At 38.8% G+C, this 18,268-nt stretch overlaps 1 protein-coding gene and 1 long non-coding RNA gene across 2 annotated transcripts in view; one reads left to right on the top strand and one right to left on the bottom strand.

Moving 5' to 3' along the window:
• Window positions 1–18,268, bottom strand: part of LOC148725064 (uncharacterized) — a 249,609-nt gene that overhangs the window by 89,405 nt on the left and 141,936 nt on the right. The window lies entirely within an intron of this gene.
• Window positions 1,932–18,225, top strand: LOC148725085 (uncharacterized). Its single transcript, XM_088730245.1, has 11 exons — window positions 1,932–2,387; window positions 7,649–7,831; window positions 9,029–9,382; window positions 9,829–9,906; window positions 10,076–10,270; window positions 10,629–10,907; window positions 13,531–13,707; window positions 15,937–16,122; window positions 17,512–17,676; window positions 17,880–17,957; window positions 18,074–18,225. Exons 1-11 carry the CDS (start codon window positions 2,297–2,299, stop codon window positions 18,223–18,225), a joined length of 1,938 nt encoding a protein of 645 aa, XP_088586371.1. The 5' UTR covers window positions 1,932–2,296.

Here is an 18,268-nt window from a genome sequence, read left to right as displayed (position 1 = left end):
CAAAAGCTGTGTAATTTGCGAAATAGTCCGGACGTTTCCTGATTACAATTTTGTACAATCATCATGCACAGTTACTCTACACGTATCAGCAGCCATTGTAGTTTCTGGAATATTTATTTGTACTGAATTACCCAGTAGCCTAACATTTATTATCAATCTGCTGCAACGTTTTTATACAGTTAAGTAATCTCACGCAGCAGGTGGTCATTAGGGGCGTTACCCCAAACCGAGTAACAGCATTCAAAGATAGGCTTCACAGGTGCATTGAATAACAATTTTCTGCTCTGGAGTTTGAGGTAACCCCTGGTCTCTTTTAAGTAGATAAACTCTGAAGTACTAAGTATTCTATATGATTATGCCAGCTAGGGTGATTGTCCATGAATCTTAACACCCAAGAGTTTTTCATCCTTGGTTGCCATTCAAGTAGAGCTCTACGGTTGACTGATTCACGTGTTGCAGTTTCTTTCGTTTTGCGATAAGTAAGAGTTTTGTTTTTGTTTTTATTTTGTTTTTGTTTTGTTGTGTGTGTGTGTGTGGGTGTGTGTGTGTGTGTATGTGTGTGTATGTGTGTATGTGTGCGTGTGTGTGCGTGTGTGTGTGTGTGTGTGTGTGTGTGTGTGTGTGTGTGTGTGTGTGTGTATGTGTCAATGACCATTTGATTTGATGCAAACCAAGTGCTTGCTTTGTTTAGATTGTTTCGCAAATTATGTTAGATATGAGATCGGTTGTTCGACCTCTTATTCATAACGCTCGCTAGAATATTTGTTTTTGCTCGTTTCTTAAATTTCTCTCGGGATCGAATACATTCCATGATTGCGTTATTTATCCAAGGTGGAAACCTTTTTCCCTCTCAATCTTTTCACAACGATCGATAGGCGCGTGTTGGTTAATTACAGGTGTCCAGCTCGCCATCAACATTATCGAACTTACCGAGCAGCGACAAAGAAACAGTGTTGGATCGTAAATAAATCTGTTTGTCAAAATTCTTGAAGCTCCGATATTTGAATGGTGTCATGATTCAATATGGTTAATTTAAGGCCGCGAAGCAGACCGGATAATGGTCACTCTGTCCATGTGTCGGAACAAGGAGTGAACACTTATTATACAAAAACGCGCGCAAAAATACTACTTAAATCGAGTTCGGGAGAGAAACATGGATTGAATTTTACTTGAAACATTATTCTTGGTTTTATTTGTTTCCGCTTTAAATGAACGTTCAATACAGGTGGAAGACGGAAGAAATAGGCCGTTGAGACACACTAAAAGATAAGTCTCTTGCTTAGAGGTGACCGCTTGATAAAGGTGAAAATTACAGTAATTAGGGGAAACAAATTTGGGACTTTGAAAAACTACCTCTTAATATAAGGTGACCGCTAAATACGGTGCCGCTAATAACAGGTTTGACTGTATACCACCCCTCTCCTATTTTTAGAATTTTGTCGAGAGCGCGCGCAGTCATTTGATAATGCTCAAGTAATTACTTGTCGACGTCATTTAATTGTTACAGATCTATAACACTATCCTTCGGGAAAGAAATTCATTGAAACAAGTGTTGAGAAGTCACCTTGTGGTGTTGAGACTTGGGTTGGCAGTGAATTCTTGGATCAGAATTTTATTGCAATGAGCAGAAATACCGCTGCTGGGATTTTGTTTCTCGTCTTCCTGCAATATTTTGTAATGCTAAACGGAAAGATTTATGGATATGGTATTATACTGTATGTGAGTGTTACATATAGTATCTTGAATTAAGATAGTCTAGTCTTCATACTAGTTAGAGTTATGTATATTGTATATTTTTGGAGTCAGTTTGGTTTTTTTTTAAGACGATTTTTTTTTTGAAAATTACGACCCTTCAGTTATAGGCCAGGGTCACTAATAGGTAGAGGTTATTCATTACTACAATTTTTTTTACCTATAGCGTAAATGGAATCGATCAATATTAATAAACTTTCTCCCTAAAAAAAGAAAAATCTGCTATTTTGAAGGGTTTAGAGCATATCATCGACAGGTATCTTTTCGTGAATGATTATCAGACGATTTACTAAGGATTTCAAAATGTGTGAAGTAAACAAAAGTGGTGACATTTTTAGCTTTAATGCTCTGTATACGAAGGCTGTGCTGTTTTTTCTCGTAACTTCAAATATGTTGAATATTGTTTGTAGTCACTGGAAAGTGGACTAATATTGCCGGTAAACGACCTACATATCAAAGTAGCACACAAACTCCGTATCTGGCTAGTTATGCAGTAGACCAAGACACTGAGACCTGCGCTCGAACCCGTGACCTGGTGAGGCAAATGTGGAGAGTTGATTTAGAAATGAGAGCACGGGTAGAATATGTTTTGATCGAAAGTAAAAGATGGCTACCAAGCGTTGATATCAGAATAGGTAAGGATCAAGGTAACAATAAGAGAATTAACTTGTATCAACTATGCAGTCTCATGATGAAACATTTCGTTGTTGGTTTCGATAGCTTCCACTCATTATGATTCAGTAGTTGTGCAGCCTTTAATGTGATCATTTTATGCTTCTTTAGCTCCGGCACGGAGACCACTGTAACCTTTTAAACAAAGTAGGGGAGTGATTTCAATTGTTTCGTTGCTATTTCACTTGTATGAATGTAATATATCTAGAGGGGATTTTACACAGAAGAACAAGGTGGCGAGAAGGTATGAGTTTTAGGTTCGAGTGGCAACAACAACACCTCTGGCGAGTGCCGCTAACGAGGGAGACATTTTTTTTTTTTTTTTTTTTTTATTACAGCATTGTTTATTACACTTACACATGTACTTACACTATAATTACTTTTTACACCATGTTTAAACTACATTAACTTACACTACTTACAATACATATATAACAATACAGTTACACTAGTCAAATTTAATTACAGTTGATCTATTTACACATTATTGTTTGCATGTTAATTGTCGAGTGACTACTGAGAATTGTGTTTGCTATTTAAACTACAAGGGAATTGATTTTCCAGAAATTAATAAACTGTTAAATAAAAAAGATAGCGAAGAGGTCAAACTACAGAGTTGAAAAAAAAAAAAGACAATACAATCTTATAACGACAGAAAAAATTTCCATTTGTTCCTGAACTCCTTCTCGTTATTACAAGTGACAGCAATATATTTTTCTAGATAAATTTTGTCGCGCACAAGTGAGACGAAATCATCGAAACGGCAATTTATGGTATTTAAAGCGTAAACATATAAAAAATATTTGACTAGAATAATGAGATGGTTGAGGGCTAAACAGTAGGTGTGACAGCGAATAATTCCGAACATAATCTCCAGTTCTGACAGTGACAGTTTCATATTACTAGAGGTTGAGTACCACTCCTGGAATCTATTCCAAAAAGAACTTGCTTGCTTACAGTTTATAAACAAATGCCAGACGGTCTGGTGCTCAGATGGACAAAAGGGACAGGAGGGCGATGCAACTTTTTTCATTTTATGTAACAAGCTATTCGTTGGTAAAAATTCGGTGAATAATTTTGTATTGAAACATTGTCAATTTAATTTCTCTCGTGGCTTTGAATGGTAGGAGGTAGATTTTGTTCAAGTCACTTTTCTCGATGCCAGACATTAAAAGTTTTTTCTCAGAAGTTGGTGGCGGTAGATCTTCGAGGTTAAGCAGGATACTGTATATTGCTTTACATGAGAGTGAACAGGTTGAGGTAGGAGGCGTAACTGGGTCTTGGGAATTTTCTTGCAATAGTTTTTTCCAATTTTGTGGAATAGAAGAAAGAATGCTATAATATTGCAAAAAGTTACATTTTACATTGAATTTATTGCGAAAAGAATTAAATGAAAGGAATTGACCCTCACCGGAGTCAAAAAGGTCCGAGATTTGTTTTATTCCAGCTTGATGCCAATGAGGAAAGAATACCGTTTTCTTATTCACCGTTAAAAATCGATTATTCCAGATTGGCTGTGAGAGAACCTCAGTTTTATTTTTAGGTGTGGTCGTTGCAATGTCCTGCCAGTAAAAAATGATTTCTCTGTAGAAAGGAGGAAGATGGTTGTCTAGGTCAAGGAGATTATAATCATAGTTACATTTAAACAGTTCTGTACCGCCAACATCGGCTAGGAGGGATTTTGGTATGTACTGCCATGGAGCATCCGAGTTAGAGCATAACCGTTTTACCCAGTTTAACTTTAGTGCTTTATCAAAGAGAGAAAAATCCCTCATGTCCAAGCCACCAGCTGTTTTTTGCTTGAAAAGGGTAGTCTTTTTTATTTTGGCGGGTTTGTGATTCCAAATAAAGTCGAACACGATCCTGTTTACTTCTTTACTGAAGTCTTTAGGGGTACACATGACGCTGCAGATAAAAACAAGTTTTGAAAGTGCCAATGTTTTAATTATATTTATCCTACCAACGATGGAAAGGTCTCTTTGGGACCACATGTTCAATGTTTTCTTAAAGAATCTAATTTGTCCAAAAAATTTTTCTCTTCAGACATTTCTAGGTCATATGTAAAATGCACTCCAAGCGCGTAAACTGGCTCACCGCTCATTTGAAGATCAAGTATAGAATCTTTTCTGTGGCTTACAGAGCCAAGCCATAGCATTTCAGATTTTGTTTGATTTAGTTTTAGACCAGAGCACCTTTCGAAAAGTGATAATAAATCAAATAACTTTGACACTGATTGCACATCAGACAGAAGTACAGTTGTGTCGTCTGCATATTGCGAAAGTTTGACCTCTTTATGTTCATCTATTGTGATACCTTTTATTTTTTTTGAGCATCTAATACTTTGCGCGAGTAGCTCAATAGCAATAATGAATAATGTGCCGGAAAGTGGGCAACCTTGACGCACTCCACGTTCTAGATGAAAATGTTTTGAGGCGTACCCGTTATTCAAAACACAACTAGAGATATCTGTATAGAACACTTTTATCCACTGTCGGAGATCAAGACCGAAATTAAACGTTTCGAGGCATTTATGAATAAAATTCCACTCAATCGAATCAAACGCTTTCTCGAAATCTAAAAATACGGCTACCCCTGGAATATTCTTCTCTTTTGTGAAATGCATTGTATCTGCTATTAACCTGATACTTTCCCCAATGAACCTTCCTTTGACATACCCAGATTGGCAAGGATGAATTAAATTCGGCAAGATCTTCTCCAAACGCAGAGCGATGGTCTTCGTTGCGATTTTATAGTCTACATTCAATAAAGATACAGGTCGCCAATTTTTTAAATATTCGGTATTCTTTTTCTTCTTCGGAATTAAGGAAATAATTCCTTGGCGCTGAGAGATGGAGAGAGTACCGTTTCGAAAAGCGTAATTAAAGCTATTTACCATGAATGAACCGAGCAAGTTCCAAAAGTAGCGGTAGAATTCAGGCGTTAGCCCATCCGTGCCGGGAGTTTTGTTGTTTTCCATAGTTTTTAACGCAATTTCACACTCCCTGAGAGACATGACACCTTCGCACGTTTTCGCGATTTCTTCTGATAATGCATTTTCTGTTTCAAAGAACTCATTGAAAGTTGGACAGTTGGGGTCCATATTTCTTGATGTATAAACCTCCTTGAAGAAACGTTCTTCTTCCTCCAGGATGTCCTTCGGGTTTGTGATTTTGTCACCAACGTTGTTAACTAAGGACGTTATGTGTTTCTTTTTTTGGTTCCTTTTAGCTAAGTTATAGAAATATTTACTATTTCTCTCGCCATGCTCATACCAACGCGCTCTACTGCGCACGATTGTTCCTCGTGTCTTGATACCCGCAATTTTAGAAACCTTGAATTTTATTCTCTCCAGCTCGGCCTTAAGGGAGACCACTGTAACCTTTTAAACAAAGTGGGGGAGTGATTTCAATTGTTTCGTTGCTATTTCACTTGTATGAATGTAATATATCTAGAGGGGATTTTACACAGAAGAACAAGGTGGCGAGAAGGTATGAGTTTTAGGTTCGAGTGGCAACAACAACACCTCTGGCGAGTGCCACTAACGAGGGAGACATTAGCGAGATTTAGCTGCGCGTGAAACGTGAACGGCATAAGCGACCACGTGACCTTGTTTTCCCGCTATTTTTTTCACGTTTGCCAGTTGCTCTTTGCCGTTTCTACGTGAAAGTAACCTGTTTCGCTTTTGCCTTGTACGTGTAAGATTTTCTCCACTTTTCCTTTCACAGAGTAAAAGTTGATTGCCAAAAAAAGGGCACCCAAGCTATTGCCTGTAAGTCATACAAGGGCGCCTTCAAATCCACCATGACGTGAGCTCACGCAAAGCTAAAGCATCAGGGTTCACGCTATTTTACGTAAAACTTGAAAGGACAAGCTGACGTTTGCCATTTCACGTAAACGCCATGCTAAATCTCTCTGTTTTCCTTGTCACAAAAACATGAAATTAAAATCTTCAAGATAACTTGTAATTTTCTTCTTATCATATGGACAATAAATATACATGACAGAGACATGTGAAAAATACGACCCTCGTTTCCCGGAGGTACATGTGTGGTGGTTGTAATGATTCTATGAGTGTTTTAGTTCCCGGCAAAACACTGCCTTCCACATAAATATGGCAAACGATAAATCAATGTGGTAATATAACGCTACGACGCATTTCCCGCTCTACAGTAATTTATTGCTATTCACTGAAGTGGAGGTGGCTAATAGAGCTGCGAGCGGCGAGGTAAGTATACACCATTAGCCACCGACACTAAGGTGAATAGCTGTTTTGTATATACTAAAGCAGTAGGATCATAGCACGAAAAAAAAAAATTTAACTCATTTATTCCTGCAGCGATTAAAATACTTTCGGGCACAAATCCCACTCGAGTTGCTCGGAGGTGAATGGCAAAAGCATACGGAGTTCGAGTAGCCAATCAGGGTGCGCCCTCAACGCTATCCACTGTTTTACTATACGCTGAATTACTACTGGGTTATTTGACCAGAACGCTTGATGGTGATGATATGTCAGGCACTCCACGATGTGTAATAGAGTACTTCCTGGAAAGTCTGTCAGTATGGTATTTAAGCACGAGTTGCTTGTATGGGAAATCGAACGAGAGAGCGCAGTGAACGAGTCAGATTTCTGATACAAATCGACGAGTGTGTAAATATCATACGGACAAACCTTCCATGAGGTTTTATGTTTATTATTTATACATACAGTTTTTTTCAATTCTTGTCAAATGAAACAAAGCATCTTAAGCCGTTGACGGTTCATAATTTTTTTTCTTTTCGTCGAACGGAGAAAATAAACTCCTTAAGATACATGTTTAATTTCCTTGTGCTTTCCGTCGCAAAAAATTCTTTGAACAGTTTCAAATTTCGCCGCGTCGTTTTTTCATTGTTTTCTCTTTTGCGTTTTTGTTCTGCATGCTTTCCATTCCCCATAATCCTGCAAAGAATTTCCTCAGTCCTCTGTTGTAAGTAATTGTACTTAATAAACATTCCTGAGGGTGGTATGTATATAATAAATCATTTTATCTCATGACTCGTCCGGCCCGTTCGTGCCATCCCAAAGAAAACCACAGTGAAAGCTGACATGTGCATGGCCGGACGGGCTGGCGTGAGCCTGTCAGGAAAAAAGCCGTCCAGCTCTGCTGCCCTCACGTGGCTATGTTGCAAAAAGCACCAAGAGTGAAATTGCTTAAAACGGTCTAACACGATTCTCACTTTATTACAGGTGATAAGGAAGTCTTGGCTTTCAAATCTAACCTACTGTGTCGCCAAGGTCTTCAGGTCCCCCCAAAAAAATACGCGATGTATGGCTGTGCTGAGCCAATGCTGGGCAAATATGTTTATATATCAATTGACTACAACGGAGCAGCGACGCTGGAGTTGTGTGATGTGAAGGTCTACGTGAATAGTAAGATCCCGCTGGTCTATCTTAATTATTATGAGCAAGGCCAAGTTTTCTTACACTACTCGTATCAGCCTCATCTCTATTTCAGTATTGTTTCGATGTATTATTCTTCATCCACCCGTCCATCCCTACTTCAACACATACATCTTATTAAACGTTTTGTTGTGTAGTATCGCTGATTATTATCCAACTACACCTAGACGAGTACAAATAACGCCATAGACGAGTACAAATATCACGCGGTATTTGTACTCGTCTATCGTAGTACCGGTTAAACAGGTTTTCTCGCATCGCGCAAGCGAAGAATTGGACTGTAGTTACCAAATAAAAAAGCAAGTGGCGGACAATTTGAATCATATTTCCGACGACAAAGGGTCAAAATGGCTGGCAAATATAGGTCCAAGTTTATTAGATGAATCGAACGGAGAAAAGCAGCTTTGCGACCCGAACATTTCTTCATTTAATGAAGAAAATAGAAACAGCGACACAACAACGCGCCAATTCCGTTCCGCTTCGCATACTTCTGTCACTATTTGTATTTTGACTCGCCCTACGGGCTCGTCAAAATACGGCACAACTCGTAAAAATACTCAGCGATACTACACAACAAAACGTCTAATAAGATATATGTATTTTTACGAGTTCTGCCGTATTTTGACTAGCACGTACGGCGAGTCAAGAAATAAACAACGAGTATAAACACTTAGCGATACTACGCGACAAGACGTTTAATAAGAGATTTACTATCCAACGCGACAAATTGTTATTTCAGTGCGAGCGAATTTCGCGGATAAATTATTTACGGGGAGTGCGTGACAGAAGTACGCGAGGCGGAACGAAATTGGCGAAGGATGTATATATCTTCCTCGCTCGATTTATCTAATAAACTTGGATCAATATTCTTCAGCCATTCCGACTCTTCGTCGTCAGGAAAATAATTTATATTGTCCGCCATTGTTTTCGTAACTTCAATCCAATTCGTCGGTTGAGCAATTAGAAACCTGTCTAACCGGTTCTCTGGAGTATAATACCGCGAGATATTATTACTCGTTTTGGGCATTATTTGTACTCTACGAAGCACAGTTAGATAATAAACCCATCCATTTTTAAAATTCTTATTGTTTACATGACTTAAATTTCGATCTTAATTAATCTTTGTTGTCAATGCAATGTGACACTTGTTCTGGATCCTTGCTTCAGGTGATTCAATAGACGCCAAAATGTCTTACCTTTTTCCTACGAGTTATGGCAAGATTCTGCTTAAAGGATTTTTTTGGATATCAGAAGAAAGTGACCAGTTTTGGCTCAGGGTGGACAAAAACAGAAGATCCTATTATCATAGTGCTTGGAGGAAAGACGTTATAATAAATCTTACGCCAGGAAAAAAAATGTTAAAGAATAACGCATCTATCGTGATGCCTGTGGAGCCAAGTGCCAAAAGCTACAAGGAAGATAAATGTGGCCCGAATAATGATGGTTCCCTTTACCTCAACGGAACGGTCCAAGACTATTCTAAAGATAAAGAAATTGTCTTGGTCAACAGTGTTTACATCCGTAAGCTCGCACAACTTCTTTTGCTTTATTTACCAATGAGACTTTTTTAAGCCTAAAGCCATGCTTCGGTGATTCTAGGTTGCTGTTCCCCAGCGATTCACGAATTTAAAATGATTCGACCTGGTAAAACTGGAAGTGGCAGCATGGGTGGGGAGGGGGGGAGGGCTTTGTCAATGAGTGATTGGAGTGGCATTATAACAACTTAACGGGTCGATGTCCTAAACGCCGATGTACATGTTACAACTTTGTTGCATGCGACAAGCTTGCTACACGCCTACTACGAATTGTTTCACACCTACAAATCGCCTTCGACTCTTGCATACGTCTCAAAAAAATATCGTAGGATTTTAAAACACTAGATGGCTTGTGTAGACAAAGCTTAACTGAATCCTCAAGCTTAATGATACCACTTTCAAGACTCACTATGATCTATTTCCATTGAACAGCTTCAAGTGAAAGGAAAACCAAGAAAAAGCGAGAGCGGACGTTTCGTTGCAATAGGAGTGACGTGCGATTAAGAAGAGGTGAATAAATATATATGTGCTGGTAGTTAACTACATGTCTTCCTTAAACGCGCATGGTTGTTCTTGTTTTCTCCTAATCGCAGTATTTCGCAAACCTCCACATCAAATGCAAAACCAGGTGATATCACACCAACGATCAGTCTAATAGAAAGCAACTTTTTGTTCATAGTTGACATTTGTGACTTTCCAAACAAATGTGGTGCCTCAGTCGGATCTCACTGTGACAAAACATTCATCGGTTCTTCGTTTCCTCCGGGCGCCTATCACTGCAAGTGCAATGTTGGCTTTGTTCCATCTCCTTCTTCAAAACTTGGTATGGACAACCATGTCAATCCTGGTGAACGCTGCATCAGAAAACCAAAAGGTAGTTAGATTTGTTGATAAAAAATTATACAAGAATTAATAGACTGTGTCAAATTCGAAGTGAAATTTGTTGATCTACTCGCTGTGCGGAGTTCTTAGTTGGATGATGGCTCTTAAGGCTAACGGTTAATTTCTTTCCACAGTGATTAAAAGAAAAAGATTACGTTGTAATTTTCTTTTCTTTTACGACTGACTGTTGAAACTTGTCAATGTTCACGCCTAATGACGGGTTTGTTTGTTTTTTGCCCTTTTACGACTGATGATTAACCGTATTGGGACCCTCTTTTAACTTGCTTTTATTATCAAAGGTTGATTAAAGCAATATACACATACTTTCATTCCATTGTCTCTTTCATCAGCGCGCTTTCAGATACAACACAGCAATCAAAATCTTGCCTCATCGATGAAAGTAACAGCGTCTTCAACTGACAACTGGGACGGATGCAAGAAAAAGTACTGTAAAGAAGTTTACGCTTTTGGCCGGTTTGTAACAGATGGTAGTCCGAACACATGTTTTCTTTCCCTAAGTGAATACAAGCCTTGGCTCATTGTGCATCTGGACGACTATAGGCCTGTGTCTTATGTTCGTGTTACCGCTTCCCCGAAATTTTCTTTGGAACGTCTCAGAGTGTCCGTAGGTATGAATATAATTCAAGCTACAAATAAATATAACAGTGAAGTTCTCTTGTATTGAACCTCGGTCATCGATCCTTATGACAAGACATATATCAATGATGAAGACTGATCCAGGAGAGTGACAATAATAAAAGGTATACTGGATATAAACGGACGTAAATACGAGAGTACTTGTGAGTTGAACTTCCATTCGCTTCTGTTGGAATTCTGCGCATTTGACCGAGGGAAAATTTGACGAAATTAACACAAAAGGCCAGCATTTCGGACACGAAACTGCTGATGATCTTTCCGAAATCCCTTTTAATGATTGGTGTTAATCTGGCCGTTGTCAACGAGGAGTAAACTGCCCTTCGGTCGATGCTGTGACGTCTGGCAACAGCCACGAACATTGCAGAAAAGCATCATCGGAAGATCCTTTTAGCTCTGATGAAAACAAGAAAACTTCTATGCGTCTTGAAAAAGCTTCGGAAAGAACTCCCATTGCTAAAATCTTTGATACGGTCTGTTTAAAATTCGCGGCATTTGTGAATAAATTTACAAGTGCTAGTGTTTCCATCATGAGCATTGTTTAGTTTGACTTTAAACACTATTTGGCTGGGCCGAAGACAAAGACTCGCTCCATGCTCATAACGCGCTATTTTTTATCGCAATTTCAACTACCGTATTTACCCGTGTATAATGCGGGCCCGTGTATAATACGAATCCCAATTTCAGACCAAATTTTGAGAAAAAAGAAAAATAAACTACTCAACAAGAAGGTAAAATTGTATAACATTATTTATTTCAATTAACTTGGCAAACTAACGAAATGATGGTTACAACATCTTTCACATATCAAATCCTTCAAACTCGGACTCGGAGTCTGACTGGAACAGTTCTCTTGCAAACGAGTCATCGAGCTCGTTGTTGCAGTCATCGTTGGCCTCGTAAACTAGGTCGTCCTCGGATCCATCAAGGCTGTTGGTGATCCCGCATTTTAGAAATGAGGATTCAATCATTTCTTCGGAAATGTCCTGCCATGCTCCTGCGATCCACGAAAGGATCAGTTCCTCGGATGGTTTCTTTTGGCGGCCACTCGCTGTAAATTCATGGATTCCCTCCGCCATCCACTCCATCCACCTCTTTCTAACACCATCTTTAAACGGCTTGTTTAAAGAGACATCCAGCGGCTGCAAGATCGAGGTTAATCCGCCAGGAATTACTGCTAAGTTCGTGTTTTCTCGTGTCAGTGCTGTTTTCACTCTTTCGGTCACGTGGGCTTCAAACGCGTCACAAACAAGCAGGCTTCTTCTTCTCCCCAGGCCACCTCTCCTCGAACACCAAACTTTGTCGATCCATGTTTTCATTCCTTCACCGTCCATCCAACCTTTCTCTTGAGCGGCGATTACAACTCCGTGCTTGTTGGCAACCTTTGGGAGAGTTTTTCTTTTGAAGATTACCATCGGTCTCAGTTTGCTTCCATCGCCAGCACAGGTCAACACGACTGTAATGCGGTTCTTTTCATTACCCGTAGTACGAATCTTGATCGTTTTCTCTCCCGAGTTGTTGATGGTTCGATTTGGCGGCATGTCAAATGTTAGTGGCGTTTCGTCCATGTTAGCAATAACATGAAGAGGATAATTGTGCTCTTTGCGAAGATCGATAATGTAGCGGTGGAATCGCACGATTTTCTCCTCATAGTCATCTGGAAGCCGCTGGGCAAGAGTTGTCTTTTGGCGAAGAGACAAGCCATTACGCTTCATGAAACGCTGACACCAGTGGTTGCCTGCTTTAAACTGCCCTTGTGGAATCCCATATTTCTCGTTCTTTGCCATGTCGAGGGCCTTCAGCCTCACCAGCGATGGTAAAATGGCGAGACCATTGTTCCGTTTCTCTGTGATCCATTCGAGGAGACCAACCTCAAGTTCTGGCCATGCAGCTTTTTTGCCACGATTTGCTCGTTTCAACCGAGGCATCTTTTTCAAGTTTTCCTTGCTCTTCCGCCATAAGCGAACATTACTTTCAGATACTCCGAACTCTCTTTCAGCAGCGAGATTTCCATGCTGTTCGGTAATAATGTTCAAACTGAAATTGATAAAGGTTCCCGCGGGCCAATTTTCTAAATTAAAACGGATTCTATCATAGTGAAGACTATTCTACCATTTTCCGTGCTATCATTTTTCGAGGGAGGTAAGGGTTTTAAGAAAATTGGTCTTGAAAGTGACTTTCATACTAAAAATGACCGAATTTTGTGTATTCTCAAGTGCAATATGAATTGTAGATACATTTTCAATAATCAACAATCCGTTAGATGGATTCAGAAGCAAGCACTTCTACAGCTCAGAAAAGTGAGTTTTACGGAGCTTAGTGGGCCAATTTTGGCCCAATCTTCCTTAATCTGGAGCTCCCCAATGCGAAGCAGCGTTTAAATTTGCCGCTTTATCCGTTATGAATAATTAAAGATGTCTACGCATTTTGCCTGAGGAACTTTGAATTTGTGTGGATTGAGAGTACACCCTTCTTGATTCGTTAATGCTGTGGTTTCTTGCTTTTCAGTTCGAACCATTTGTATTTCGTTTCCCTTCATTAACTGCGATTTTGTTTTCCTTTTTCTACAATATTGATTTCATTCTTTTTATCCTTCAGGGGAAATAAAAGGAAGCTTAAATCATTTTAAAATGTGTGCATTTCGGCGCGAGATGGAGAAAGGACAGCAGTTAAGCTTTGGATGCAACGATTACTTGTTCGGAAATGCCGTTAAAATAACAACTTACTCTCGTATACTGAGTTTGTGTGAGGTTGAGGTGTACTCTCACTCGTATGGTAAGAACAGCAGTTTACAACATTCATTATTATTTTTATTAACTCGAGAAAGACAATTCATGCTTTGAATTTCTTAGTTTGCATGTTAATCTTCATATTTCGTGCAATGTTCGAAGTTTTGAAATCCAAGCAAAAAGATTTGGTAACTTTGTAAACTGAATGATTGCTTTTCAAGAGTCAGTGTCTCGTGCATCACTCCCCTTTTCTAAAGTGTAACTTTCTTCTAATCGACTCAATTAAATTTTTATTTATTTACTTATTTACTCACTTCTCTATTCTCTTTGTTTATAATACTAATTGTGTATAAATACCTTGGTTAGCGTAAATAGAGAATTAAAGTAAAGTAAGTCTTATGTAAATGTTAAGATACACCAGTTAATTATACGTGACAGTGGCCAACTCGAAAGCTATGCTACTTTGGTCACTGCGCACATTTTACTTTTGATTATTGATGTAATTTACTGTTTTTTGTATATTCTGACTTTTATACTCTGTACTAAGCTCTTGAAATAGTGCGAATAAAGAGTTTCCTTTCAAAAATAAACTTGATTTAAACATTCAACAAACAGACGCTATTTTCCCGCGTCTCTTCAGTAATAGCCAATCACAGATGTCGTCAAAGTGAGGTAAGAACAAAAAAGTGGCTCATGAGGTGCAACCGAGTGTGTCACTGATGTTCTTATCACATTTTGACGTCTTTTGTGATCTATTACTGTACAGATCCACGACTGTATATAACCTATTTTTTATAGAATAATTTGATTTTACTAACTGAGTTGATAATGTACATTGGCCACCGTAAATAGGAAGCCCTTTGTTGGAGCAAATAAAGTATTGTGGGTTCTCTCTGTTTTATTTGCAAAAAATAGAGCTACGCTATTCGTTGCAACATGATAACGAGAAAATACGAATAAATTTGTTGAATGAAAAGCGTTCGTTGATACCGTGGGAATTAATTTGAAAGATAAAATGTTTGTTCACAAGTACAATGCAAGTGCAAACTAAAACACAAATACAAATGCGGTTGAGTTCACATTTCCAACGCAAACGAAAGGAAGGTGAGAAACGCGAGCGCATTGGAAGTATTTTTCCAATATAGCAGATAGTGAAAAAGCTTTTGCTGCAAAGTTTGGCGCGATATCTTTTATCATTCGTTTTCGTTTACAGAACTCCGGGGAGAAAATCTGCGCTTAAACTGTTTATGGATGGTTCTATATGAGAACTGTCTAATTACTGCATCGATGTATACGTATTTGCTGTTTATGTTTACTTTCTTTCGTAAGACAAACTGTCTTTTTGGCGCACTAATCTGGCAAAATCTTTCCAAGGAAGACTTCCTTGATTTGTTTTTAAATTCTGGAAAAGGGTTTTCGAAAAGTACAGGACATCTCCTCACGCTCTCCTCGAGTTTTTCTTTTGAAATGGCGTAAGACTTCGACGCTATCTTGTTGTCAACTGTGCTGTATTGGCATGGAATCGATGGAACCTGTCTTTTTTGCCTTACGCTTATATTTGCGTTTCCGTTGCCCCGGTTCACGTGTGAAAAGCGATCGCAGACGCGAACGCAAGCTCAAGTTAATGAAAATTAGTTCAATCCTTGTGTTGACGTCCGCGTTTGCATTTTCGTTGGGGTAGTTCACACGCGTAGTCCTTGCATTGAAAATTGCGTTTTCGTTTGCATTTAAATCGCACGTGTGAATCAGGCTTATAGTGTTTAGCGAGTGGTGTGCAACTCTGCATGCGTCCTAGTCATTCCTTTCCACATCACGTAGAAGTATGATATAAAAGCAAAATGTCGTTAATAGCGACATAATCTATCATGTGCCCTTCAACAGATTAGTAAATAACCAATCAAAAGGCATTCAGAAGTCAGCTTATCATAAAGAAATAATAGATAACTGAAACTTTTTCTATTTTTCAAAATGCGCTTCCCAGAGTACAGAAAGATAAGTAGCTGATTGTTTGGTAGAAAGCAGGTTTTAAATTGTTACGTGTTTGCTACCAAAGTTCCCCGCGACCGTTTGTCAACACGTGCATACCCAAGAATCATTTATCACTCTTGGATGTGCGATGGCCTTTCCCAAAAGGATTATTATAATTGTAGCCAGGACCGATGTAACTCGATAGTTTAGATCTTATGAGCCTTTTCTATTAATTAGGATCCCATTTTAGAAGAAAGAGGCTGACTATTCAAGGCTTGTTCACCATGCTTTTTTTCAAATTTCACAGCAAACGTTACTTCGCAACCTTCATCTAGTCTCAAGAAGTCCTTCTTGAATGATGGAAATCTTCGGTCATGTTATACGGCAACAGGAACTGAGTGGTTTCTGGACCTGGGAAATAATATCCGCGTAGCAGTGGTATTTATATTACACGATCATTCAACGCACCTTGAGGGTTCTGAAATAACAGTTGGTGAGTTCAGCCAGATATTATTCTAAAATTTATTAATTATACCACCAACTGCTTTTTGGTTACATTGCCGGGTTGACACTACTTTTTGGTTGTTTTCCTTTCCTTCTTCTTCCTTTTTCTGTGAGTTTTTTCTTACGCATGGCTTCATACTGAATTCTCTCTAACCGTTTCCGTGGACAGAAAGGACCCAGGCCGGGAGAATTGGGACTCAGCAACGTACTGTGTAATGAAAATTGAATAAGGAGGACCCTAACTAGTGACAGTGTGGGTGTTATGTGACACCTCAATTATCGTAAGGACCTAATAGTCTTTATTAAAAACTGGATCATTGGATAATGCAATTCAAGACTTTTTATTGGCTTAGCCATTATGGTATATGAGCCAATATACCATAATCTACAAATATGGTAAGCATACGCGTCAGCTTAAAATCAAAAGGGAGATAAAAAATCCGGTTTCTTCTTACAAAATAATAATTTCTTGAGGGCGTTTTTAATAAAACAATTATTCCACTCGCGCTTGCTGGATATGAGATGATTATAGCCAACTCGGCGCTACGCGCCTCGTTGGCTATCCAACGCGCGCTCGTGGTATAATTGTTGAATAGACCACTTTCATAAATGGCTGCCGGATTAATATTCTTTTGTTTAAACTTAAATTAGCTTTTCTGGCCTCGCTTGAGATAATGTATTCTCTTCAATTTTGTACTGGAGAACGAGGCCAGAAGGGCTAATTTAAATTTAAACAAAAGAAAATTAATCCGGCAGCCATTTATGAAAGTGGTCTATGGTGTAACAGAAAGCTTGAATTAAGTGGTCCATGACAAGTGATAGTCCCTTGGGTGTTCTGTAACATGCCAATGATCGTAAAGGACCTAGTAGTGTACTATGTCAAGGGTCCACTAGTAGGCCGACCATGACTGACAACAGTAAGAAATATTTGTCTATGTCTTAAAAGTTAAGATTAAGTTGTGGTTACTCTGAAAGGCTCGTTCTAGTTTGTCTACAGCCGCCCTCTTCCCTTTCTTTTGAAGGCAGGGGGCGTCCGTACACACGCTACCTGACTCCAGTTAACAGCACGATTCAGTGACAAAGTTAAGCTCGCAATTCGAATACGCAGGGGTTTTTTTTGTTTTAAAGCCGTGTTGAAATGTTACTGCCATTTCGTGGACAAATCCTTAACCATGAGGTCAGGATAGGAGTGTGTTAGACCAGTGATAATAATTATGAGCGATAAAAATATATGCTTGTCTGTCTGTCTGTCTGTCTATGTGTGTCTTTCTCTATATATGGAGTGTTCAACAGTCGTGGTTTTTATCGCAGGCTAAGCTAAGCAGAGCTGACTGTAATGTTTTACCATCAACCGTGTGTGTCAACTTTGTAATTACAGGTTACTCAAGCAAGAAAGAAAAATGTACAACTATTCCTAAATACAAAGAATCAGGAAATTACTTTGAATGCCAGAAACCGGTTATTGGGAATGAATTGAAAATTATCTCGAAACGTCGCCGCACTTTAAAACTTTGTGAAGTGGAGGTTTTTCAGACAAAGACAGGTAAGAACACGACTTCTTTTACAGAAACAAATGTTACTCTTTTTCTAACGAATTTTTATTGATGAATCAAGATACCCATGTTAGCAAACGTTGAAAAATTCTGTGAAGTACATGAAGTGTGTTCTACTACTTTCCAAATCGATTATTTCTTACTTGTTTCAAATAACACTGAACACGTGATATATTTTTTAATTCTGCTTCAGTAAACCTAGCTGGGAAGCGTCCTGCGAAAGCTACGGTAAATAACCACGATGCATACAGAGGCTGTGATCAGAAAATAGGTATTGTATTTTTTTTATACGCAAATGTATTTACAGAATTTTTTTTTATTACATGTTCCTTTCTCGCTCAGTATTTACTATTAACCTTGTTCGTTTAATTTTGTCTTTCATCGCAGACAAGTCGTTCTCCATCCAAAAGGAGGGAATGAGAATGGGATGGTCTGTAGACTTGATAGCAGAATGCAAAGTCCATCTGGTGCGGATTGTAACAGCGACAGGCTACAAACCAGCTGACCTCAAAGGTTTAAAAGTTGTGATAGGCAAGTGATCGAGTACTTCTGACAGGCTCTTCTCTGAGGGCAAATTAAAAA

Source organism: Stylophora pistillata, chromosome 8 (genome assembly GCF_964205215.1).
Source record: "Stylophora pistillata chromosome 8, jaStyPist1.2, whole genome shotgun sequence".
Classification (NCBI taxonomy): Eukaryota; Metazoa; Cnidaria; class Anthozoa; order Scleractinia; family Pocilloporidae; genus Stylophora; species Stylophora pistillata.
The sequence above is the reverse complement of the archived record's forward strand: the minus strand, read 5'-3'. Positions and strand labels throughout refer to the sequence as shown.